This window comes from Diabrotica undecimpunctata, chromosome 5 (genome assembly GCF_040954645.1).
Source record: "Diabrotica undecimpunctata isolate CICGRU chromosome 5, icDiaUnde3, whole genome shotgun sequence".
Classification (NCBI taxonomy): Eukaryota; Metazoa; Arthropoda; class Insecta; order Coleoptera; family Chrysomelidae; genus Diabrotica; species Diabrotica undecimpunctata.
Window position 1 is genome coordinate 123308040 of NC_092807.1, and position 27431 is coordinate 123335470.

A 27431-nucleotide genomic window follows, 5' to 3' on the forward strand; every position below is an offset into this window, starting at 1 on the left:
AGTTGATAAATCAAGTCCAAAACTTCATTATTCCATGACAACAATTAATAATGAGAAATAGCCGGATAAAATCATAAATAAAATTCAATTTTCAAATACTTGCCCCCTTATTTTTCCCGTCGAAAACGGCGCTCTCTAATAGACTCCAATTCTCTCATAGCGGGGATCATAGGAAGTTCGACCACCAGGTTATTTAACTGAACTCTGCAAGTTTATAATATCTGCGTCGCGCGGAAGTTTAGGTCAGGAATTATAACAATATTATTATATTTAAAATAAATCTCTTTACTTAGCCTCTTACTAGCCTTTTTCGATTTTACAAGTAAATAAAAATAAAAAAACTATCTACAGTACCATAGATACATTATTATATATTCTTAAACTATCTGAATACTAGTGCTGAATAAAGTCATCGAGCAGCATGAATGTCTCATTTAGTGCATCTTCTTTAGCTTGTTCTACTGTGATACCCAGACCCATCACAGCAAAGGACACATCACAATTAATATATAAAACTACAATAACTGGAGATTCGTTTTGTATGACCAACAGATCATGTTTTAGCTCAATCTGGTTTAAAACTCTGACTAGAGATTCTTCTGTACGTTCACGAAGATCCTTAAAAATATAGTGATTAATGTAATAATACTTTTTTGATTATACACATTAATATAAAGAGTTATTGCTTTATAAAAAGTAATATTATTATTTGCAACTTTATTTTAAATGTAAATGTGACACCAAGATTTATTGGGAAATATTAGAAACAGGTTGAAAATATTCATTGACTACAAATTTATAAATAGAAGTATTTTCACTGTGTGACAAAACCGTTGAATGGGATTTTAATGGCATCATCTGGCTTCGTATACATCAATATTTGATGTATACATTATGATTTCTCACAAAGTTCATATTTTAAGTTTATGTTATGTTTTGTTTAAAACTAATTGTTTTTTCTTTACTTCAAGGTATTTTGTTGTTCTTTTTATCAGTGTTTTTCAGAATTAATCAATTTATTAATAATAATCAAGTTATTGAATTTATTTACGAAGTTGAAAAATATTTAAATTAATGTTTCATTATTTTTTAGGTGCCAGTAATTTTATCCCATAAAAAGACTAAAGATATTCGTTTGTAGTTAATAGGGACTGTAGTTTAAGAGGTGAATAAGGACTGTTATTTTATTATTACATCCATCTAATTAGTAAAATGGTTATGTGCTTTGCTCCAAGCTGTACAGTGAACAAAAAACATGCAAGTTTTTTGTATTTTCTTCTAAAATTTCAGAGAGAGAGAGAGAGAGAGAGAGAGAGAGAGAGAGAGAGAGAGAGAGAGAGAAGTGGATAAATCTCATGAGGTAAAAATAGTTGTTAGTTTGTTTTAATATTGCTTATATTTCAGATATTCTGTGATTATCTTCAGATTTATACTATGTATCTGCCATGATTTTTAAAGATAATTTAAAATGTAATTGTGCTATTTGTATGTTAGGCTAAAATTATTGATTACATTAAAATAACCCTGATAAAAACAACAACCTACAAAATACCTTGAAATAAAGAAAAAAATAATTAATGTTTTAATCAAACATAATATAACCTTAAAATATGAACTATTGACAGTAAATATCTTAATACCTTGATATTCTTACCTCACAAATTCACGAACAACAAATACCAATCGCACAGAATGAATGTTCATAACCAAAAGTCCTTAATGATTCTTTAAACAGTTAAAAAAATATTTTTAACTTCTTATGGGAGAAATATACGTAAAACAGATTTGTTTGGAATGGTTTTCTAAGCCCCGCCCATTATGCCGTCAGATATAGAAAAGTCTAGATGTGACCCAAGTAATGTAAAATTAAGAAATTAGGGCGCACAATTTGAAATATTGCAAACTAGTAAGTTTCTGGCAAAAGTAGGAGAAAAGTGTGTTAAGTAGAATTAAGGAATCATGAGGAACGGAACCAATTAAATTTAAAAATTAGACAGGACACTATACCCACAATTGAATATTTTATGTTTTCTGGGAATTCTCCATAAAAATTATAATTACAATATAAATTTTTAAAATTTTACAGGTTAAATATCTTTACATCTTTTTTATAATCTTATTTAAGAGTTTTTTAAAAACAATTTCCGGACTGACCAAATACAAAAAGACAAGTAATTTTAATTAGAATCATTGTATGTACTTTAGTTTCAAAAAATATAAAATACTCATTGTAAAACGTTCCACAAGACAACAGTTTTAGAACTATTTATCTAAAATTGTTATTCGTTGAAGGAGGTTTTCAAGAAAGTGCACTACGAGTAAGAATAACGCAGCACTACTTTACGCAGGACAGATTGGGCGGAGAAGTTCTTATCTTCAACAAGGCAGGTCACAATGGATAATAAGGAGCATGCTATGAATATATAGGACCATAGGATAGGTGTGAATACGGTATAACCAAATAAACACTCCCGAAGCAACTGAGAATATGATATAGACACACATGACACACACCCACAGTCCACAATATACATACACACATATAGTCCATTCTAAATCATCAAATCCTCAGATCAGATTATAGCCTTAGCATGGAATGGGTACGCAACCTTAATGAAACAGTATGGAGAAATATTGAAAAGCAGAATGTACAAAACAGTTATCAGACCAATAATGACATACGCAGCAGAAACACAATCTGACACACGAGAGGACAAAAAAGAATGCTAGAAACAGCAGAGATGAAAATCCTTAGAAAAATCAATGGTAAGACAATATGGGACAGAGCTAGAAGTACAGATATACGACGGAGATGCAAGGTGGAGAGCTTGTTTTCCCTCTGTGAAGAGAGAAATAAGGCTCCTGTAAGCCAACCTTCAACACGCAAAAGCCACATCGGCAACGCTGGTTACAAGCTTAAAACAAAAAGGCATTGATGTAGCCCTCTTGCAGGAACCCTAGAGATTGCTGGCTTATTAACTAAACAAGGTAAGGTTTTATACACACCTAAAACTATAAGGCCAAGGTCGTCTATAATTCACAGTAATAGAGTCGATTGTACACTAAGCCCGGTGCTCTGCATCGATGATATGGTTATAGGTATTTTAACTATAGGAAACTGGTGGTGTGTTCAGCCTACTTTCAGAGTGATGAGGCTCTAGGTCCACCAAGCTTTATAAGCAACATACTTGAATATTGTCTAAGAAAAGGATTACAGTTCATTATAGGGTCTAGGATGTGATGCCAACGCACACCACACCATATGGTGCAGCACAAACATTAAAGCAAGGAGTAAGTCTATTTTGAATTTCACCTTATCTGAAGGTTTATTTATATGAAATATGGGAAATAAACAAACTCTTGTCACTAGGGCACACAAAGAAGTGTTGGATGTCACACTCTGCACAAGCAAGGATCATGTTCGGATCATAGACATACAATTTGACCTTCATATTTTCCTAAAAACTTAAATACAGAAATCTTAGATATTCAAGAGTTAGATAATCAAAGATAGATAGATAGATAATTAAAGTTCTAAGTTAAATCTTAGATACTTAGAGAGTTCCTCTATATCGTACCCAGGATAGCTATAAATTCGGCAGCAGAACGGTAAGTAAAAAAAGGTATTATGACGGTTTACCAGGAAAAAAACAGGAAGAATATGGGTAATCAAGACTTTAATGCAATCAAGACTTAGAAAGTTATGAAAACAATGATTAAAAAAATTGGAAATTTGCAGATCATATTATTTTACACAAATCAATGAAGTTGAATATGCAAGTAATATATTGGGAAACAGGGGTATACAAGAGAAGAAGAGGAAGTACTTAGAAGCGATGATATTAAGAAGCACGCTTGAACAAGATGGATGACACTACACTAAAATAACACTAGTTATTCGAGTGAAAGAAAGTCCTATGTCCAAAAATGGATATAAGCAGTTAGTGAATTTATTAGAAAATTTTACACCTACGAAAACGTCACTGCTTTTCTCAAATTTTTGCATCAGATTATGAAAAACTTGTGTAAAATCCTTCAATTTGGCCTTTTTATCAGATACCACTGATGTCATTAACTTATTGTAGCGTTCGATGACATCAAAATCTTTTTCTGTAGATGGCAATGGTTGTTGGTCATCCTTCTTAGGGGCTTCTAATAATAAATGCGGTAGAATATCGTTGAACCTAAAACAGAGAAAAATATAAATACAAATAAATATTATAAGTAACAATGTAAATATGCCACACTTATGGTGGTGAGATCATATACCTATGCAACTGTATCATTCTAACAGTCGATTTGCAACTGTTACATCGTTAGAAAATCAAGGAGTATACGAGATTCCAAGTGGGGACTATGAAAAATCGTACATCGGACAGACCAACTGAAGAATCAATGTTAGACAACACTTGCACAACATGTTTCAAATACAGCACATACAATAAACCTGAAGCAAACTAGCTACCATTGAAATTTAAAAAATAAACGTGAAATCAGAGGATCAATAGAGATAAAAAAAACAAAAGTCTTTGGTAGGAAAAAGGAGAAGATGCGTAGAAAAGTCTTCTTCTTCTTCCTATGCCGTCCCCATTAACGGAGGTTGGCGACCACATTTTTAAAGGCTTCTCTATCTTTTGCAACGTGGAATAATTCGTCTACAGTCATGTTTGTCCAGTCTCGAATATTTCGCAGCCATGACTTCCTCTTTCTACCTATTCCCTTTTTGCCATCGACTCTACCCTGCATGATGACCTGCAGAAGACTATATTTATTATTTCTTAGTATGTGTCCAAGGTATGCAGTCTTGCGTACTTTTATCGTAGAAAAGTAGTTGAAGAAATCAGATATAGTTTATCTCAAATTCACGAAAATTTTCAGTTGGGGTAAGTCAAATTACTAGTAGAATAGAACAATTCGAAGAACAACATAACGATATAAAAACCGATTTAAAATAACAACAAAACGATTTAAAATCTAATTTAGAAAGACAAATAGTTGAGTTAGGAAGAAAAATTAATACCCAAGCCTCTTTATCTAATTTTGTTTCAATAACTAATGTCGAACATGAACAAATAGCTTCATCATATTCCATAGTTTAACAAGGTACAATTAGAACCAGCAAAATTTTAAAACCACCCACATTCGATGGCCAAACAGGATGGGAAACTTATCGATTTCAATTCGAAGCAGCAGCTAGAGCAAATGGTTGTACTGAGAAAGAAATGTCAGCTTCCTTGGTAGCTTCGAGCACAGGCTGCAATCGTCTTGCAATTTCTTCATCAAGATGTTCCCAGTTATACCTCTCTTGTCCAAGCTTTAGAGACAAGATACGGTCAGCAGCATCTAAAGCAGGTTTTCCAAAGTCAGCTGAAAGTTCGATATTAAAAACATAATGAAAGCCTGTAAGACTTTGAAGCCGATATTAAAAGATTATTCCATTTGGCGTACCTTCAGGCACCTAAAGATTTTCTGGAAAAAATTGGTACCTATATAGGCATTTATAGATGATCTCCAGAATGTGAAGTACAAAATGTCGAAAAGTATTTCCAGATCTCGCCCAAAATTAAAAAAAAAATAAGATATCGAGAAAATAAGTAAGTCTCTACCGCAGATAATCAACAACTTACTTATCCCAGATGTTAAGCATACTGCAAAATCTTCAACAAAAATAAAAATTCCCAAAATCAAAATAGAAAATGTTTTAATCGCGGAAGAATTCCCAAGAGTGACCACAGAAGTGAAAAAGATACTCTAGAATCTGAATTTGCGTATAACTTGAAGGAGCAACTAGCGATTAGTAAAAATGAAATAGAAAAGTTAAAAGAACAGGTGTCAATTTTGTTAAATGGACAATAACAAGAATTCCAAGATTCCTTGAACGAATTACAGGTTTTAAGCCAGTGTCAGTTTGAAGAGAAAGAATGTTACCGAAGAAGTAATACTAGGCAGGAAATAGCCAAATACAATGGAACTATAAAGGCGTACTGGGCTCAATGGGAATCTTTGTATCTTTCCGATGGTCTATTATATCGGAAGTGGGAAAGTCCCGATGGAGTACGTACAATTCAACAAGTGATACTACCAAAATCACATGGACGACATTTTGGAGTCAAAAGAATACTGGCCAAAGTTCGAGACAGATATTACTGGATCAATTGTCGCCAAGATGTAAAAGGTTGGTACTGCGATTTCTTTAACGGTAGAAAAGGCCACAGAACAAGAAGTCGTGGTAAAATGGCACAATATCTTTCCCGAGGGCCTTTTGAATGACTTATTGGATATTCTCGGTCCACTTCCGATGACGGAGAGAGAAAACAAGTACCTAATGGTCGCAATGGATTATTTTTTAAAATGGCCTAAAATTGCACCGCTTCCTAATCAAGCAGCGGTTTCAGTAGCAGAAGCATTCATAACGTCAACACGTCGTATCAAGACATGGATTTCCATTAGAGTTACATTCTGATCAAGGACGAAATTTTGAATCAGAATTATGGCAAGAATTAATGAAAATCTTGGGTATTAAGAAAACTTAGTTGGCTTCAATCGGTCGTTGATAGACCAGTTATTTGAGGCGTATAACTATAAAGGACGGAGCAGTGTTACAACAGGTCCGTGAGATTTCCTCCATTTAGAAAAAGTCAATTGACGAAAAAGAAGCAGTATTAAAGAAATCTAGAATGATCGAGATGTCATCGAAAAATCCCCAAATGTTTGGAATGTCAGAAAATGTATATAAACACAAGAGGTTGACAGTTACAGAGGTACAGTTGACAGAGGTAATATTGTCAGTGTTTGAATAAAGTTACTTTAAAGAGGTGTAATAATACATACTTTTCTACCATTTGTTTTGCAGCTAATTGTTTTGCCGTCTTTTTTTTTCTGCTAGTGGCAACTGTTTTCATAGAACCGATGCAACATTCATAGGTAAATTCCCTTGAATGTGATGGTCCAACATCTGATATCTCTTTGAACACAGGATATTCAATTTTATTTTCATCACACATGTTTTTCAATGGACCTTAAACAATAATACGTAATATTAAAGAGTGCAGGCTTTTGCGGTCACTGTTCTGTAATTGTATATTATATTCGAGGTTTATTTCTCGTGGTTTGGATTAAATGTGTCTTTCTGATTTTTCGTTTAGAACTTTGTCAGACAGTATGACAGGCAATGCCCTAATATAATCACCTCGCGCTCTGATCGATTACTGATAATATTCCTTGAGTATATCTGCTATTTCTAGCCATATATGTGACCCGGGATCAGTTTATTTGACAATTGAAATTTGAAATGTGTAGTATGAGATATTACAAGGGCTAGCTCTCGAAAAAAAAAAAGACGTATCTTGGGTTCTACTGGACTAAATTTGCTCCTTCTTTTTTTTTTAAACTGCGTTACAACGTTAAAATAATATCCTTTATCGTATTCTCATTGCAAATTTATCCAAAACAAAGCAGCTAATAACTACGGGATGACAAACCTTTTCTTAAGTCGCTTTTATTGTTTTTTATTTATTTATTAAATATATATATATATATATATATATATATATATATATATATATATAAAATATATTTTTATTTATTTATTAAAAATATATTTATATTAAATAAATATTATTTATAAATAGTATTAAATTGGTATTTATAAACAATTTGTCCTAATACTTTTACTAAATTTGAATAAATCAGTTTTTTAGTATTAAAAGAATATTTTTAGTACAAAAAAATCTTATATTTATATATTATATTATAAGAAATGATAAGTTCTGTCGACAACTAAAATTAGGCCAGTCATTTCTGGCCATACTTAATATTTAGGCATCCAAAATCTTAAAATCAAATTATGGCATTATAACATTGTGTTCCAGTAGTACTTAGGCCATTGTTATGGACGATCCTAGACTTAGTGCTATTTGATTACATCAAGGCAATTGGCAAAATTTTTAATCCTAAAGAAATAACCTTTGCTTCACGTATTTCTAACCAGCTTATACGCATCTAACTTGCTTCTGTATCCGTTAGTATCTAGAACAGTGTCCACTTGTACCCCATACGTTTTTTCAAAACAAAACAACCTAAAATATCTTTTTTTTACCTTACAGTTCGAAATAATGGTGAGAACCTACATCAGAAAAATTGATAGAAGTAATATTCCTGAAAACCTAGTAATTTAGGCCATTTGCGATATAAAAAATAGTAACGGATCAATCAGAAACGTAGCAGAGGGATATGGATTGAAGAAGGCCATGTTACATAAAAGATTAAAAAAACTTAATCAAAAAAGTATAAATGATACAGAAATATCCGAAATAGTTGTCATCAAAATATACAACACAGCAGATTTTTTTAAATGAAGAAGAGGACAGTCTAGTTAATTATATTTTTCAATCTTCGAAGTTACAGTATGGATTAACCTACTTTCAAATTCGAACATTCACACATGAGTATGCTCTAAAGTTTGAAAAAATGTGTCAAAGTCATGGTCGGAAAATCATTTTGCTGGAATTGAGTGGACGAAAGGTTTCACGAAGCGTTACAATAATTTATCTTTGCTAAAACCGGAGTCTACGAGTCTAGCCAGAAACATCAGTTTTAATAAAGTTAATGTAGACATGTTTTTTGATAACCTAAAGACTGTTTACAAAACTTACAAATTTACTAGTGATAGAATCGTGAACGTAGATGAAAGCGAAGTGAACACTGTTCTGTAAGCAAGTGGGACAAGCAGTTGGAGCAGAGAGAGGTGAGCAAGTGACGTTTGTTGGAATAATCATTGTCAATGAAAATGCTATTCGACTTGTTTATATCTTCTCATGAGTGCGATTTAAAGAGTCATTCCTGACTGAAGCTCCAGAAGGCAGCATTGGTATTGCTTTGGTTGGATGACCAACGAGGGATTCCTCGAAGTTGTAAAGCATATTAAAAAAAAAACATGCATGTTTCTAAGAAAAACCCTGCGTTAATACTTTTGGATAACCATAATACACATGCAACGTTAGAGATGTTATATTGTATTGCAGGGAAAATGGTGTAGTACTCTTAACGTTTCCTCCACACACAACACATCGTTTGCAGCCTCTAGATGTATGTGTGTATTTGGCCCTTTTAAGGGTCGTTGTCGTGCAGCATTTAACTTATGGATGTCTACACATCCGGGAAAAGCTATAACAATTTATGACATTGCACATCTAACAGCTACAGCCTTTGACGAAGCATTTAACAGGAAAAAATTATTTCTGGGTTTGCCTTCTACATCATCATCGGCAAATGTTCAACCACAAGTCAACAATAATTGTCAACCTGTTTAAACTACCGAAAAACAAAGTTCCAAAATTGTAATTATTTCCGATGTAAAACTTACTCCGGAACAAATTCGTCCATACCCAAAGGCTCTGAAATAAGTTCTAAGAAAGGAAGAAAGAAAAAAATTTCAACCATTCTGACCACTACACCAGAAAAAAATAGATTAGAAAATGAAATAAGAGAAAAGCAGGAAAAAGGGAAATGGGCTCAGGAAAGAAAGGCAAGCAATATAGAAAAGAAAAAATCCAAATCCCATATTCGCAAAGTTTTTGATGAGGAGACATCAGAAAGCGAAATTGAGATCTATTGCGAAGAATCAGATGGGAGTCTTATGAAAGTTGAGACTGCAGATGGTAAAGATTTTGGATTGGATCTTACGAATATCCAGAAAGGGGATTTTGTTCTCATTAAATTTGCTACAAAAAAAAAACACTCAAATTCTTTGTTGGTCAGATCGAAAAGGAACTAGAAAAGTCAGAATTTTTAGTAATTTTTTTAAAATTGACGCCGCGACAAGATTTTGTATTTCCAGATCAGAAGGATGATGAGTCATATTTCTGCAAGTGATATTATAACAAAATTTTCAGATCCTGAAAAAAAAAATGGGACAGCAAGATCCAGCTCCTTTTTTAGGTTTTCCGTTAATTTTCATGACTATATGGGTAATTCAATGTATTATGTTAAATAGATATTAAAAATTGCACTTATAAAAAATGTTACTAATTTACTTCCATCAAAACCTGTGTCCATATATGCCCCGTAGTTAATATTGTCCACATGTGCCTCCCTTATTGCACATGTAGACTAATTACATTTACTTGGAATTTAATGCACGTGCCCTAAATAATTTAATTACTGTTAAATGTAGACAAAGACTAACAAATATGTGAATCTTACATTGAAAAAGCCGATACTTTACAATTAATCTCATTTTGCAGTATATTTTTTTTTCATTTATAAGCAAGCACTTATAAATGAACTTGAATTACAATTTGCTTCCTCTATCTCGTTTACCCGATGCAGTTCACCGGAAGACGAATATGCTCACATCTTCAGTTTTCGACGCTCTATCTATATAATACCAGATAAAGAAAATTTTGACTTAAATACTTCAATTGTAATCTCTTATGAAAATACAAATTATAGAATCTTTATTACTTCGGACAAACTTGAATTCTTTTTATGTAAATAATCAGAGCACACTGTAGAATCCTGTCTTAACCCTCAAGAAATATCTAGCAATACCTCTCCAAATACAACTTCTAGCCAAATCCCACTTGATCCTCCTCTTTCTCCGTCCTCAAAAGAAGAAATATATTCAAATACCACACCTTTTGACATAAAAATCCCAAATGAACAGTCTCTAACACCAGTACCTTTCCCTTTTAACTCTGGCACCAAAAGAATTCATTCCACTGACACAAGTCTTGAATCACCTACTTTATCGGTTACCGCTAGCCCCCCAAACTTAAACTCCAATAATACACTACCAACAACAGCCTTCGTAACTCCTAAATCAGCTCCTAAAAAGAAATCAAAAACTGATGACACAAAAATTGATAGAATTAATCCCTGTTCAATCAAGTATTGAAACATTAATTTGTGTTAATCCAAAAAAAATTTCGTTACCAGTATTACAACGAATTGCCTTTCTGGAAAATTCCTTTGGTAGTTCTGTCCTCAAAGACCTTACACAAATATACCAAACTGTATCCGATAGATCACTTAAAAATCGCACTACAAGAATAACGAAAAAGCTAAAACGCGCATTAAATTCCATAGACGCTGACGAACTTTCCAGCCTTAATTCCAATAATTCATGTCAGTCTTAACTGCAATGATATCGATCTTTTCAAAAAATTACTTAATCAGTACAAGGTATATTCTTTCTACTACCTAAATTAGTTTTTAAATTCACTATTTTACAATTGAACTGCGACGGATATTATCAGCGCCTTGAACACACACAATATTCTTACATCAATTTACCATTCAGATTTTCCTTGTCTCCAAGAGACTAACTTTAATACAACTAATATTCCTCATCTTAAATCCTTTGAGGGATACCACTTGTTTAGAAGAACTGCTTCAGAGCTAGTGGAGGTGCATCACTATTTGCGTCCAATGAAATTTTCTCAACAATGCTACTTTTAACAACGAATCTTGAGTCAATTGCCATAACTACATATTGTCCTAATAAACTTACATCTGCTCCATATATATTCCCCCAAACCATCATCTAAAAGAAGAAGACCTTCTAGACCTTATATTTTAACTTCCACAGCCGTTTATACTTATAAAGTAGTTGAAAATATAATTAATTGCACAAACTCATGTCTTCTAACACAGGATCTAATACTCATTTTAATATTTCCTCTAGATCTTTCTAGGCTATAGATCTTAGTATTAGTGACCCTAAATCTGCACCTTTTTTAACCTGATAAACAGCTGACGATCTCTTTGACAGTAATAATTTCCAACAATTATAGTGGAGCTGTCTCTGCCAAAAGCTATTGGCGCCTAAATAAAGCTAACTGGCCAGAGTTTTGAAAAGCTGTTAACACTCTCTTGCTCCAAGAGTATTCAAAACACAGAAAAAAAGTAAAGAAAAATCATCCTGGCAGGATTACGTATAATCCATTAACGAAAATCCCAATCCTAGCCAATTTTGGAAAAAAATCCGACAAATTCAAGATCACAAAACTAATAATAAAATTACTCGTTTAATTTAAAATTAAATTAAATTTACTGTTGTACTTTAGCTTTATCGTAGAATCCTGAAGATATCCTATACCGACCACGTTACTAACCAAGACTTTTAATAAGAATGCAAAAAGGAAAAGAATTGTTAACCACAATAAAAACAGCCAAAATTGAATACCTCGGTCACATCATGAGGAACAACGAAATATATGGGTTGCAGCAATTAATTCTTCAAGGAAAAGTAGAAGGAAAACGAGGACCAGGAAGGTGAAGAATTTCCTGGCTGAAAAATCTACGTTCGTGGTTCAACACAACAACCACAAATCTTTTCAGAGCCGCAGTTTGCAAAATACAGATCGCCAAGATGGTCGCCAACATCCGAAACGGATAGGTACAACAAGAAGAAGAATTTCAAATGGTTTAGAGATCAATTCACACGAACTTATTCCTAATACTTTTGCCAAACATTTCGAATAGTATGGAATATAATATTATCGTAATTATACAATGAATTTATTAACAAACACGTTTTAATGATTTTTGTTTAATTTTTTTGTGATGTATAATGTAGGTTTAACAAATAATAAAAGTTATGACATTACAAGAACATATCGCTGCCCAGGTGGAACAATGACGCAACTACAAAAGTGTAACTTTTCAGGAGAGCTAAAAATATAAAATTATTTTACTTATTACCTCATGAAATGAAGCATAATGAAGTTACTGGATTAGTATTGCAGTTATACTTAGCCACCCTGATATACTGTAACTCTACTACACATTCAAAATTAATTCTTAATTTTTCATCCCTAAATTTGATCCCCAATTGTAATTACGTCATTGTTGCCACAAAATAACTGAGGCAACAATGACGTAATTGCAATTTGAGGATCAAATTTAGGTATGAAAAATTTAGAATTTAGAATTTAGTTTTAGAAAGAAAAATTTAGAATTTAGTTTTAAAGATAAAGTTTCCACAGACATACTCATTTTGTAAAATTTTTGGTTACCTTGCTAGTTTTGAAAGGTGGTATCGAAATAAGAACAAAAAGTCATTGAAAAAGTTTATTAAACAAATTGAAAATTGTAGTAAAATCAAACATTTTTAATAAAAAGAAACTTAAAAATAAAATTTAAATTACAAAAAAAGTGTTAACAAAAAATTGAATCGTAAAAGGCTTTACAAAATCCAGGAATTATATGTTTTAAAAGCAACTGTTTCAAATCTTTTAGTTTGTTATCACCTAAAGGAATTTTTGAAGAGTATGCAGCTGGCATTTCGGTGAAAACAATTCCGATGAACTCCGACCCCTTCTTTTTTGGCAAACATCAACTTTCGTCCACTTTGGTTGTTTATAACTTTTTTTATACAGGAAGTAATCTTTCTCTTTTAAGATTTGAAGTAACATTACTTCAGTTATTTTGAAGTCACGGCCTTTCTCGTCTTTGGCGAAATCTAGTCCCATTTCCAAGGAAAGAGAAGCATAGGGAGGCGTAGAATGTCATGGCTGCGCAACCTGAGAGATTAGTACGGATGTACATCAAATGAACTTTTCAGAGCAGCCGTCTCAAAAGTCCGAATAGCTATGATGATTGCCGACCTCCGCCGCGGAGATGGCACTTGAAGAAGAGAAGAGTCCCATTTCATTGTACAGTGCTTTTACATCGTAAAACTAAGTGAAATCCATTTCTTTAACGGTTAAAGGAGCTCCTGTTTTTTTAGCATTCCTAATTAATTCAACGTATTGCTCGGGAATGTATATAGGCCCTGATTTGGTTGCTCTCTTCACTGCTTTTTCTATTATGCTGTGGACTAAATCACCTTCATTTTGGCTGTGACCGCGAACAAGGTACTTGTGAGTAATAGAATTAATGTCCAAAGTATGGACAGCAAACAGGTACATGGCTATTACAAATTTATTTTTTTGTTGGTCTCCACAGTGATCGGAATAAAAAATCACATCAACACCTGGGCTGGTTATTGACAACTCTTTCAGATATTAATAAACGCAAGATCCGATTTCTATTGCCTCTCTATTCCCCATCACTTCATTCCAAAAGTAGCAGCTAGCTTTATCAATTTCACAAGTGCTATCTGTTTCGGAGACTTGGTCTTTTTTCGCCTTTACTTCTACTATTGTAAAGTTATAACAGTTTAAGCGAGATTTGTAAAAAAATGCAGAACTCTGTCCTATTGGTACAGGTAACACTGCTTGTAAATTATAAGTAGCCCGATGTATATTGTTATCAGAATTTTTTGTTTTCAGTTTATCGTCAGTTTTTTCTTTACGTCTTAGATCCTTTTCCTCTAAGTGACTTTCAATAGTTGTTTACATATTTTCTTTTTCTTTTGCTCCGGCATTTTTAAAAGATTCGTCACAAATATCTTTCTTCGGGATAAAAAACCCTATATTAAATTCGCTGTTGAAAATACGAGAATAACAATCGTAGGTTGCTGACTCTTCTTTTTTGCTTCTTTTCGTTCCTTTATATAGTTCCTGTGAAATTCCGCAATAGTTAAACCACCGTCTATGTATTGCCTTGAAGAATCACTTCGAAGATAGTGACTTTATCTTCTGGTACAATACTGGTTTTTTCACTTGAAACTGCTTTAATTATAGAGCGAATAGCTCTTTCAGTTGTTCCAAAAGTATTAATGAGAAACGTTTTACATACCCGTTCTTGTTTTCTCTTACCTGTAATGAAAAATGCACAATTTGTATTTCTGAGAGTGGTTTTTGATGTAGAAATACATCGATAGCTCAACTAAAGTGGCTGAATATAAGAATCCAAAAAATCTCGCTGTCTTTGCAAGGGCCCTAATGCCCAATATTCTTTAAACTGTGTCTCTCTCAACTCTTCAGATGCCCTATTTGGACATTTCAAACGGCATTTGTCGGTACACACAGGTCCCATTTTTTCAGCAGCTATAGGTTTTCCTGTTCTAGAAGTATACTCCTGTCCAGAATTCTTTAGTCTTTTCTTCTTTTCTTCCAACCAATTATCCACATTCCTTTGTCTTTTTTTCCCCTTCTTGACTAAGAGAGCATTACCAAGTGTTGGTGTTTGGGGATCTTGGTGTATATTTATGTCTACTTCTTTTTCTTCTAACGACGATGATACCTCAGTAGTCGAAGGACGATAGTCATCACTGGAACCTGAACTTAAATCTGCATCGTCTAAACCATCTAATTCAAAAGAGCCTGATAATACTCTTCTCAAGCTTTTTTTGCTCTCGCTTGCCCTTTTAACAATAAAGGTATTTTATGTGAAATCTTTTACTTTATTTTGAGCTTCATTTAGGGTTGGTTTCTTTATACAGCTGGTTATTACACTATTTTGGTTTTCAAAAGAAACCAGTGCTTCAGGTGGGCTCACTGATACTTTATTTTCTACTCGTTCGTTTATACTGCTTGTCTTTCCACTGTTTTGAGATTCAGAAGAAACCAGTCTTTCAGGCATTTCTCCTGTAACTTCGTTTTCTAATTGATTTGTAATGGATTTTTCGTCTTTTTTGCTGGTATTTTCATTATTTTGGTTTTCGGAAGACGCCACAGTTTCGTCGTCCAGTATTTCTCGAGCACGTTTTATTAGAAGTAGGGTCCGCTTACTGAGCATAATGTTCCGTGGCTCTAACTGGCATCTACCCTGCAACAAAAAATATAATCATAGAAAAATATATATAAAGGTGGTATAAATAAATATAGGTGGTAGGAATGAGAAAAACCTAACCGGTTATAACTTAAAACCGTTTTTTTTTTAATTCGCAATAACGGTGAAAAACCGGATAAGCTACCTTAGATAATAAAACCTTAATAATAGTTACCGCATAATAAAAAAATAATGAATTCTGAGAAAAAAACTGTTTGTTTAAATTCATCAATAAATTCTTTATTTGTTTAATGTTTATATTCGTTAATGACTCTCACGCTCACTGAAATATGTTTAAGAAGTGTGATAAGCTGAACTAGCTATTTTGATGAACTTGAGAATGAGCAGGTCATGTTTGCTGAATTGGGGATCCTATTAAAAACAGATATTAAAAGATATTAATCCATATCTATCAGCTGTGTGCTGTGCAGAATGTGCAGTCAATAGTTAAATTATTTGTAATAGATGAAACGTATTAAATTATAGTCATCCTGACATAAAAATATTAGTTATATCATGCATTTAAATCTAATATTATGATAAAAATAGTACTTACATAAAATACACTTACGTCAATGTTCCCTCGAAATAAGGAGAAATCCAAATGAAAAATGGCACAGAATACAGTTAAGTCAATGTTTCCGCGAATTTGTGAAAAACCCTTAGAGCAACAATAACATAAAACGCAATTGCGTCAGTGTAGCACCGTAGGTACAAGCACACACTCGACCTATCGAAGCACAACTATACATTCTGTCATTGTTTCTCCTTCTCCGAGATGGGTTGATTTTTCACATATGACGTATCTGCTTCCTGGTGGCTTAAAGCTCAACAACACGTCTGATAGTGATCTGAGAATGGGGTAACCAAGTTTGAATGCAATGACGACATAAACTCATTTTCGATAAATTTGCAGTTACGTCAATGTTCCACCGGGACAGCGATATTACATATTATTAAAAATAAGTTTCCATTCACATAAATATCATAGAAAAATGATTCATGTTATCTAAAAACTGTTATCGACAAAGAAATATGTACTACGTCGGCGATATCTGTGCAGATCGTATTACCATCCAATTCATGCATGTCACTATATATTACATTTTTGTTGATGGTAAAAAATTTAATGATCTGGTATTATTTAATATCTTAATGGGAATCGATCTGGCCAATATTTTGCACACAATTCAAACACGATAAGACTCTTAACTTCAAGTACAATTAAATAAATTTTAATAAATAATAAAAAAAGTTATTAACAATATTGAAAAACAGCGATTTTGTTGTTTATTTTGCCATAACTTTTTTGTTTATCGTCCGATTTTAATTTAGCATATCTCATTTTGTGTATTTTTTTCTCTGAAAAAGTTGTCTGTCTGTTTTTGAGCAAAAAAAGAGTTTGGCGTTTTGATTGTTTATTTAAAAATATTTCCACTAAAAAATTGATGGATCCCTAGGTGAGAGTCTTTTTGTAATATCTCATACTACAAATTTCAACTGTCAAACCCGTCTATACCGTTATAACGAAAAAAATTTTATTTTTTACTAATTTGATTGGTCTATTAGCATATATATATATATATATATATATATATATATATATATATATATATATATATATATATATATATATAATATATGTAGGATTGCATTCGTCATCAAATTAACTTTATTAAAATTATTTCCGTTACCAATAACTTTTATTTATCACGAACCGCGAGCCGAAAGCCAGAGTTAAGTACCATTGCTGAAAAAACATAAAACGCGGTATAATGGTAGCTCGACGGGGGGTCGAGTACACAGTGTAAGTAGAGCACTCAAGACGAAGAGTTGATATGCATATGACGGCATCTCATCTCTATACGACGTACGACGAAAGACGTTAATATTTTTGCTATTAAGCCGCGGACCTATTTCAAGTTATAAGTAGTTACTGTTTACATTAGTTGCATATTCATTCTTCATTCCTGTAATTTACGAGTTTAACAATAAAGTGTTTGTTTCAATTCGAATCGACCCGTGGCCTATAATTATTAAACCCTACATTTTGAGGGCTCGTCCGGGATGAACGATAAACGATAGCGGATAGCAGATAGCAGATGAACGATAAACGATGAACGATGAACGATAAACGATAGCGGATAGCAGATAGCAGATAAACGATAGCAGATAGCGAATAGCAGATAAAGGATAGAGGAACAGGATATATGATATCGACAGGATTGAATGTGAAAGCATCTGACTCAACCACTGTTTTGAATTGGATTGTTTATGACGACACAACAACGATTTGTTTACCAATACCAACTCAAGTAGATGTGCCAAGAACGAGAAACAGGAGCAAAGAGGATAAAATCTCAACCGATGAAAGATGGTAACGAATTAAAAAACTATTAAAGATGATTTGCTAAGGTAAGAGTTATTTTTCAACATTCTACCAAGCAAATAAAGACAATAATCATTTTTGAAAAGGTTTAATTTTTTGCATGTTTATAGTTTATATGTAGTTACATATATTTTCGGTATTGTTGGATATTTTTAAAAAAATATTTTATTATTATGGCAACTTTGGGTTCTATCGGTAATATTGGCTATAATATTACTCATGCTAAATTGAGAGTTGCTAAAATTTTACATTATATTTGTTTTACCACTGATGGTGAACCTCGAAAAACTAGAAAAGCTTTGCGTGCTTTTCCTGGATTTCGGCTTGACGACACTTCCGAACAATTTTTGAGTAAATGTCAAGACGTAAGTGAAAATTTTGATCTTCCTGATTTAATTGCGGTATGCCAAATTCTTGGTTTAAATTATAAAAATGAAAAGCATGACGTGGTTGTCCGTATTTGTTCCTTTTTGAATACCTTCATTAACGACGACGAAACTGAAGACGACGAAGAGGAGGATGACGTATCAGATATAGATGAAGACGACGAAAGACGAAAGGAAGAAAAAAGACAACTGAAAGACGAAAAAAGACAACTGGAAGACGAAAAAAGGCAACTGGAAGACGAAAAAAGACGATTGGAACAAGAAAGACGGAAAAATGATGAAAGACGTGAAAACGAAAAACGACGATTGGAAGAAAAAAGACGGAAAGACGATGAAAGACGTGAAAAAGAAAAACGACGATTAGAAGAAGAAAGACGGGAAGACGATGAAAGACGTTCGGAAGACGAAAGACGTGAAGAAAAAGAAAGACGAAGATGTGAGAGAAGAAACGACGAGGATAGACGAAGACGCGAAGAGCGAAATTATGACGAAGGACGACAAATATGTGATGAAAGACGTAGATATGTACGAAATAATGACGAAGAGAGACGAAAATACGAAGAAAGGCGAGATGACGAAGATATTTACATACATGAAGAAATTGGACAAAAGAGTTATAGCGCAAGGAATGACGCTGAAGTTAGATCGGTAAATACTGGAGCGACTGGTATAAGACGACAAGAATCATTTGCATTAAGTTTTAGAGACGTGGAGGACAGCATAAGATCATTTGATGGAAAAGACGAATATCCTATTCGCACGTGGATTATCGAGTTTGAAGAAGTAGCTGAGATAACAGGGTGGAACAACCTACAAAAATTAATCTATGCAAAAAAATGTTTAAAAGGACTCGCCAAATTGTTTGTGCAGTCAGAAAAAGGCATCAGAAATTGGCCTGAATTGAAGAGACGTTTAATAGAAGAATTTGGAGAACAGGTAAATAGTGCGCAGATACATAAAATGTTAATGACGAGACGAAAAAAATTTGATGAGACTGTACAAGAATACATGATTAAAATGAGAGAAATAGCTAATAGAGCTTACTTAGAACAAGAAGTTGTTATACAATACATAATTGATGGAATACAAGACGAATCATCCAATAAACTAGTGCTATATGGAGCAAAAAATTTTGCAGAGTTTAAGGAGAAAATTAAACTATATGAGAGGATAAGCGGTAAGAAGACTACTGGACAACCTCAAGGCTTTAGAGCAAATAAAGAAGGATTTAAGAAAAACGAAGACATCGTTAGAAAGGAAAAAAAAGAGAAGAACGACGTGAAAAGAGAAAACAACATTACTTGTTTTAATTGTGGAAGTAGAGGTCATAAATCTAAGAATTGCCCAGATAAGTTTAAGGGAACGAAGTGCTTTGGTTGCAACAAATATGGGCATGTTTCAAGTAAATGTCCCAATAAAAATTCGACGAAGGCTACTACAGAAAACACAGCTTTAAATGTAATTGAGGTTCAGCCAAAAACAGCGGTTAAGCTTACAATTAATCAGATCACACTAACAGCTTTATTTGACACAGGAAGTGATATATGTACGATAAGAGAAGATATTTACGATACATTCTTTAAAGATATTTGTTTAACACCCGACACCATAATTTTAAAAGGCTTAGGACAAAATGTGAAAGTTAACACATTAGGATCATTCTCTACACAAGCTGACGTTAACGAAGAGAAGTTTGATCTAACATTTCATATTATCCCAAAAGCCGCGACATCTTTTCAAGCAATAATTGGAAATAATATTTTACAACAAGCATCTGTTAGTTTAAGAGATGATGGGATAGTAATGTATAAGAGGACGGACGAAAACTTTATTATGCACATTATGCTTGACGAAAAAGATAAAGAAGATGAAGTAAAAGTAGCACACATTGAAGACCAAAAACACAGAGAAATTGTTAGGCAGTTAATGGAAAGTTATGAACCAAAGAAAACAAAGACGACAGAAATTAAAATGGAAATTGTCCTAAAAAGCGAGGAACCGATTTATGAAAGACCCAGACGATTATCTGTTTCTGAAAAAGAAGAGGTAGACAGTCAGATAAATGAATGGTTAAACGAAGGTATAATTAAACCTAGTTGTTCAGATTTTGCCAGCCCAATAGTACTGGTAAAGAAGAAGGACGGTCGGACAAGAATTTGCTGCGATTATAGAAAAGTAAATAAAAACATAATAAGAGACAGATTCCCACTTCCCCTCGTTGAAGACGTGCTTGACTGTTTACAAGGTGCAAAAATTTTTAGTACGATTGATTTAAAGAACGGATTTTTTCATGTTCCCGTAGAATTAAGTAGTACTAAGTACACATCGTTCGTGACGCCCAGCGGACAGTTTGAATTCCTCAAGTGTCCATTTGGACTGTGTAACAGCCCAGAAGTATTGCAGAGGTTTATTGCTCACATTTTTAGAGAATTGACGGCTCAAAAATATGTAATTTACTATTTAGACGATTTTACCAAATTTGTTTGGCTTTACCCGACAAAATCGACAACGAAGAAAGAAGTTATAGGTTGTCTTGAAAAGCAACGAAGAATATCTGGAAACCGTTCTCGAATGATAACCGACCGAGGTACAGCATTTCGATCAGAGGAATTTAAAAGATATTGCCAACAAGAAAACATTCAACATGTTCTAGTCACAACTGAAGTACCACGAGGAAACGGTCAGGTTGAACGAGTGAATAGAACAATCATCCCTGTTCTTACGAAATTAAGTTTAGAAGAACCTACAAAATGGTATAAAAATGTTGACAGGGTACAAAATACATTGAACTCTACCTATCAACGAAGTATAGGTACTACACCTTTCGAAGTATTGGTTGGCGTAAATATGAAAAATAAAGAAGACATTCGAATCAGAGAACTCATAGAGGAAGAGGTGATTAAAATATATGATGAAGAAAGAAAAGAACTTCGAGAAAGATGTAAAGAACAAATATGTAAGGTACAAGCTGAAAACAAAAAGGGGTATAATTCTAGAAGAAAACGAGCAAAAATTTATAAGGAAAAAGATTTAGTTGCAATAAAAAGAACCCAGTTCGGCCCAGAACTTAAACTCAAGATAAAGTTCTTAGGTCCATACGAGATTGTCAAGGTTAAAGATAACGATCGTTATGATGTTGTTAAGATTGGTGAGCATGAGGGGCCAATGCGAACATCAACGTGTGCTGAGTATCTTAAACCGTGGGTCGACAATGAAAGCGACGAATCCGAGTCGGATTCTGAAGAGGATGGCCGAGTGTAGGATTGCATTCGTCATCAAATTAACTTTATTAAAATTATTTCCGTTACCAATAACTTTTATTTATCACGAACCGCGAGCCGAAAGCCAGAGTTAAGTACCATTGCTGAAAAAACATAAAACGCGGTATAATGGTAGCTCGACGGGGGGTCGAGTACACAGTGTAAGTAGAGCACTCAAGACGAAGAGTTGATATGCATATGACGGCATCTCATCTCTATACGACGTACGACGAAAGACGTTAATATTTTTGCTATTAAGCCGCGGACCTATTTCAAGTTATAAGTAGTTACTGTTTACATTAGTTGCATATTCATTCTTCATTCCTGTAATTTACGAGTTTAACAATAAAGTGTTTGTTTCAATTCGAATCGACCCGTGGCCTATAATTATTAAACCCTAGACAACAAAGAAAAACCCTACATATATATATAATACTGTGAATTAACAGCAGTGTCGGAACCATCTAAGCCGTTTAAAAAACGTGGTTTAATAGTCGACATGCCAAACTTCCAATAGGTGGCGACTGGTCCTTTCACCTCTGTGTCTACCATAATGAAGCTCCACAATATTCGGCAGCAACTTACTTTTACCTCCGCTTATGAATGCTGCTGGGTCTTTGCCAGAGTCTTATAACACATAAAAAAAAGGCGTAACTTGAATATTTGGTCTAATAAACTATATTAAAAGACTACAAAATATCAACTCAAAATATCACTATCGAATACTGCTGGGTCTATGGCACAGTATAACATCGAAACCTATATCCCAAAATACAACAGTACAGGTTGCACATCTGTATGTCCCACAGGGTATCTCGAGAAAATAAAACCACAAAAAAATGTTCCAGTACTAAAACATACACTTACTACATCTGACCACACCAAAACACACATAAAAATCATAACAATATTAGAAATGTTTCAAAACCTCGTGAACCTCGTAAATACACATGCCCGAAAAAATAAATGGATCCTAAAAATATGCACCATTTTAATTTCATAGGAAATTAGGTGACAGGGTAGGATTTGCACATGCTAATGATATCAAGTATTTCCAATAAACATGATTTATAATCTTAAACATTCCAGTAGTCATCGCATTTTTATTTTATTAAACATTGAAAGATGTAATAAAAATTTACGACTTCCCGTCTTCACTGCCGATAAGAATTATTGCTGTGTAAAAATGAATATATTTACATTGCACTAACTTGGCTTATAAATAAACCTTTTAAGAACTGAAAAAAATCTAGAGGACAAATAAATAAATAACAAATCAATGTATGATAGAAAAATAATAGGATTTTGGTTTTAAATTCAGCAAAATATGTTTATAGGAGACAAAAACGTCGAATTCCTTGGGAAAAATAATCCAACGAGTTTTTTTGCATAATCACTTTCATAAAATATCGCAGAATAATGTTGAAGAGGTCGCCCATACAAAAAATGGTCCTAATTTATTAAACAGTTTTGTATAAATCCATTTATCTATACATCTTTTGTATTAATCCATCCTGTGATAAGGGCCTCAACAACTAAACGCAATGTTTTAAAATCAAATAAGCCCAAACTAAAGTATCAGAAACTGATAGAACAAAGATTGGCGAATTCAAAAATAATTTTGTGTTTTAGAGCCTTAAAAATCATTTTTCGATTTTTTTTTTCAGTTTTAAATTGTTTTTGTAAACGATCAACTTTAGAGAAAAATTACAATAAACCTGTTTTATTCAGAATGATCCAAAAAACCGAAAAAAAATTGTCCGGGAAGATGAAATTGATTTTTACAATTTATTTAAAAACAATTATTGTTTAAACAAATTAGAACCACTTCTGCTGGTATTATGATTTAAGACGAAATAAGTTAAATACAAAGTTATCAATTAATTAAATTATGGAGACATAATTACATCTACATGGAGATTACAACTAAATAAATGAAATAATTATAAAATGTTAAAAGAACTAAAAACTAGTCACCTTGACTAGTATGTATTTATAGGTCGTTATTGTAGCCGTCGTCGTCGTCGCTATCAGACAGTTCTGTTTCAGATGATTCGCTATCGTCATCTAAATTTACAATAATCTCATGTGCTTTATCCAGAATGAATTTAGCCTGATTTTTGCTAGTTCTAAAACATCTGCTAATTTACAAGCTGTGTTTCTTGCCGCAACTTAATTCTTTAAAATGGCCCATATCTTTTCAATTGGGTTAAGTTCCGGATGATATGGTGGTAAATGTAAAACCGAGTGGCTGTGCTGTTATAATTAATCTACAGCATACACTGGGTTTTTAGGTTTAGCAATGATTACCTTATTGTAGAGCTCCGGTTTTGTTTGGCTTTCATCGAAAAATATATTTCTTTCTGCCAACCATTTTTTCATGATGTCTTTTTGGAAGCTGATATAGGACATTTTTCAAGTCACATTATGATATGAGGCGTTGTCTATTACTAAAAGTGAATTGGAAGGTAAATTGGGAAGAAGTTTGTCTTTCAACCGCTTCATATAATTCTGGTGATTCATGTCATCATGATAATCATCAGTTTTTCGGCCGGATTTGAAAATGATAGCAACATTTTCGATAAATTCATTTTTACCACCACAATGTAAGATGATCAGTTGTTGCCCTTTAGATACCAGAGATTTTATGCACTTGTTTCGTCCATCATCCCAACCTTTTGGAACTGTGTGGGAAAATGTAGATAAGTTTCATCACTATATACAATATTTCTATCTACAAAAAATTGTGAATGACTTTAAAATTAGTTATAATGTAAATAAATGTCTTACTTTCAGATTTGTACTTTTTGAGTTTTCTACAAATTCTGTTCTTTTGACTCTTATGTCAGTTTTTTCGATTAAAAATTTCCTATTGTCTTCCAATTTTCTCCATCTAAACCCTAATTTCTTCACAATTTTTCTGAAAGAAGATAGTTTACCAGTTACAATTCCTTTGTTTCTAAAAGATTCGTAAACAGCTTTCATGGTAAGTCTTCTTTTGTGGACAGTAGCAAACATATAAATGGTATGTATTTCTTATGACTTTCTTACTTATCCTCTTCACTGTACTTTCTGAGGTACCAGTTACATGAGCTACTCACTCTATTAGGGATAAAGGAGTTGTGCAATATCCCAAATCTTTTTCCTGTTTCAGAAATAAATAAATGTTTTATAACATAATTTACCTCCCTTGTCCATGGACCACTGTTCCATTGTTACTTTCCCTGTAAAACTGCTAGGTTTTAGATAATAGATAAAATATTAAATACTAGTTATGTTTAAGAAAAACATTTACAAAAAAATGAATTGAAAGGAAAAGCACTTTAAAAGTGTGTAAAGCATTTAATTTCTAGTTAAACCCCTTTGGCTTTATACACACTAGGAACTAAATGCTTTACACACTTTTAAAGAACTTTTCTTTTTAATTCATTAATTTATCATGTGTTTACAAAACATATCAGTCTTTTATATTAAAATAAACATAATTTAACTTACATTTTTAGGACCTCAAAGTAAAATGTTAAAAACAATTTGAAACGCACTGAACATAAATAGTACCTCACTATATAATATTAAAAACGATTGCTCACAAAAAAAAATAAAAATATTAAAGCTATTTCACTAACGCAAAAACTAGTTCATCTCTGTCTCGCTACGATAACGCACTGAAGAGAACTGCATGTTTTTAGCAATGCCTGATATCATTGTTTCGTTCGTAGATCGAAGTCACTAAATGATTACATCAAGTCCACGACATTATAAATTATCTTTATCACTCTATACAGTCTGCAAACGATATTTTTTATTAGATTAGTTAGATAAAGTTGAATATCGAAGAAAAATTTTTGTAAAATAAAATTTTTCCAAGCACCCAGACTATGAAACTGAGATCCAAAACAAACTTTAAATAAATTTTTACTTGACAAACTATATCGCCAGATTCCAAAATGTCAACAAATTCACAAAATAATTAAGGCTATAAACAATATCAAAAGACCTCTAAAATGTAAATATAATTTGACAAAGGCTAAACTCAAATATTTAATCTGATAAACTATATTAAAAGATTAAATTATAATTAAAAATATTAAATAATTTATTTATAACTATATTAATTAATAATAACTTCAATTGGCGCTTTCGAGACATAATTCAAAAACAAAGATAAGTGCTTATAGCAACTTACCAGATGTAAAGAGAAAGTGTTTCACCCAAGGCAATTTAAAAATAAACACTTAAACTGGCAAACTGGATGTAACTCTTCTACCTAACACCCAGATAAATAGCTCACTTCAAGCATTACACAAGGACAGAGAGGGATCAGTTTTCTATGGTTTCCCGATCCCATTTGCACAATTATACCTATACATAAGGAGGATACAGCCAGAGGATACATCAACACGAAATAAGGTCAACATTCATATTAATCAATCATTTAAAATTGTTTTTCATTCACATTCAACTATTCTACAATTACATAAAAAATAATTCTGAAAAGAACCATTTTAGCATACAAGCCCTTTCTGCTCTGACCACCCTCTGAAGATGACCTCCTCTACAGGATACCAACAACTACCAACAATAGAACCAGTGCCATCACCCAAAAACATACACCACTTCCTGAAACCTAAAACAGGACTCACAGAAAATCCAACAATGAAAAACACCCAATATCATATACCAAGCAACAGCGGTGATAACTTTCCCTGTAAATTAAGAACATTTAATTATGGTCTGTGTGTGTAGTTGTAAATATGATGAGAAAAGTAAATTTTTAATCAACAGAGGATACATAAATAAATAGTCATATTTACCTATACAGTTAACGTTTTCACTTATGGAACTACCACATTCTAAATTATTTTGTTTTCGAGAAACAGTGACTTTAAATTCTTCAACAGGTAGTTCCTTTGGGTCATAAATACCTTCTTCTTCCAATAATTTTAAGGCATTATATGCAGCCTTATGCTTGCTAATTTGTTTTGTACTGCCGGTTCCCATTGCTTCCCTTCCACATGCTTTCACTCGGTAATCATATCGATTGTTGTGAGTTCCAGAAATACTATTAACTATTTCGTAAAGAGGAGATGTAAAACCTTTTTTTGCAGTTAGTTTTTGAAGTACCACTGCTGGATTTTCGGCAATGTTAGCCATTTTACCTAAAAGTACAAATTTTTAAGTTAGGGCAGTTTATTAAAGTTTTATTTTATTTACTACTTTTTTACTATATTTACACCAAACAAATGTGGATGGTTCAAAAACTATCTGGTCAATAATAATTTTTCTATTTGTATATATACAAATTTATAAACGATTATACAGTCTCAAAATTATAAACATTTTGATTTATTGTTTTAATTTACGCAGTTTTATTTTGTTAATAAACTGCATGTAAATAAATGTTTGTTTTGTTTTGAATTAGGTTGTGTATAACCTTTGCCGGCGCTAAAAAATGACAGGGAAAGATTCTTCTTTCTTCTATATGCGTCTATGTTCTTTAGTATCACTACACGCAATTACAAGCGCAGACCACTAATAATAGAGGTAGGTGATTTGCACGGTGATTTCATTTGTGCCTTTTTTGCTCGATGGCCTACACGTAGCGTAGGACGTATTGACTCGTCTGTCAAACCACAGAATACTCCATCCCTAGTATTCTGTGGTCAAACTCATTTGACGTTATCTTCACCGGAACCAAATGTGAAATATGTCTGATGATTGCAGTTAAATTTTTAT

General features: G+C 32.9%; 1 protein-coding gene across 4 annotated transcripts; it reads right to left on the bottom strand.

Moving 5' to 3' along the window:
• Positions 1–242: 242 nt before the first annotated feature.
• LOC140441744 (RISC-loading complex subunit tarbp2-like) lies at positions 243–27312 on the bottom strand. Of its 4 annotated transcripts, none has more exons than XM_072532641.1 (5): positions 27130–27312; positions 26510–26854; positions 6832–7018; positions 3968–4184; positions 243–618 (listed from the first exon to the last, which is right to left on the bottom strand). In XM_072532641.1, the coding sequence occupies exons 2-5, from the start codon at positions 26847–26849 to the stop codon at positions 394–396; spliced, it is 969 nt and encodes a 322-aa protein (XP_072388742.1). In that variant the 5' UTR covers positions 26850–26854; positions 27130–27312; the 3' UTR covers positions 243–393. The 4 variants fall into 4 exon arrangements, with proteins under 4 accessions (XP_072388742.1, XP_072388741.1, XP_072388740.1 ...); XM_072532640.1 differs by having other exon boundaries at positions 26910–27312; XM_072532639.1 differs by having other exon boundaries at positions 26913–27311.
• Between the last annotated feature and the right edge of the window lie 119 nt (positions 27313–27431).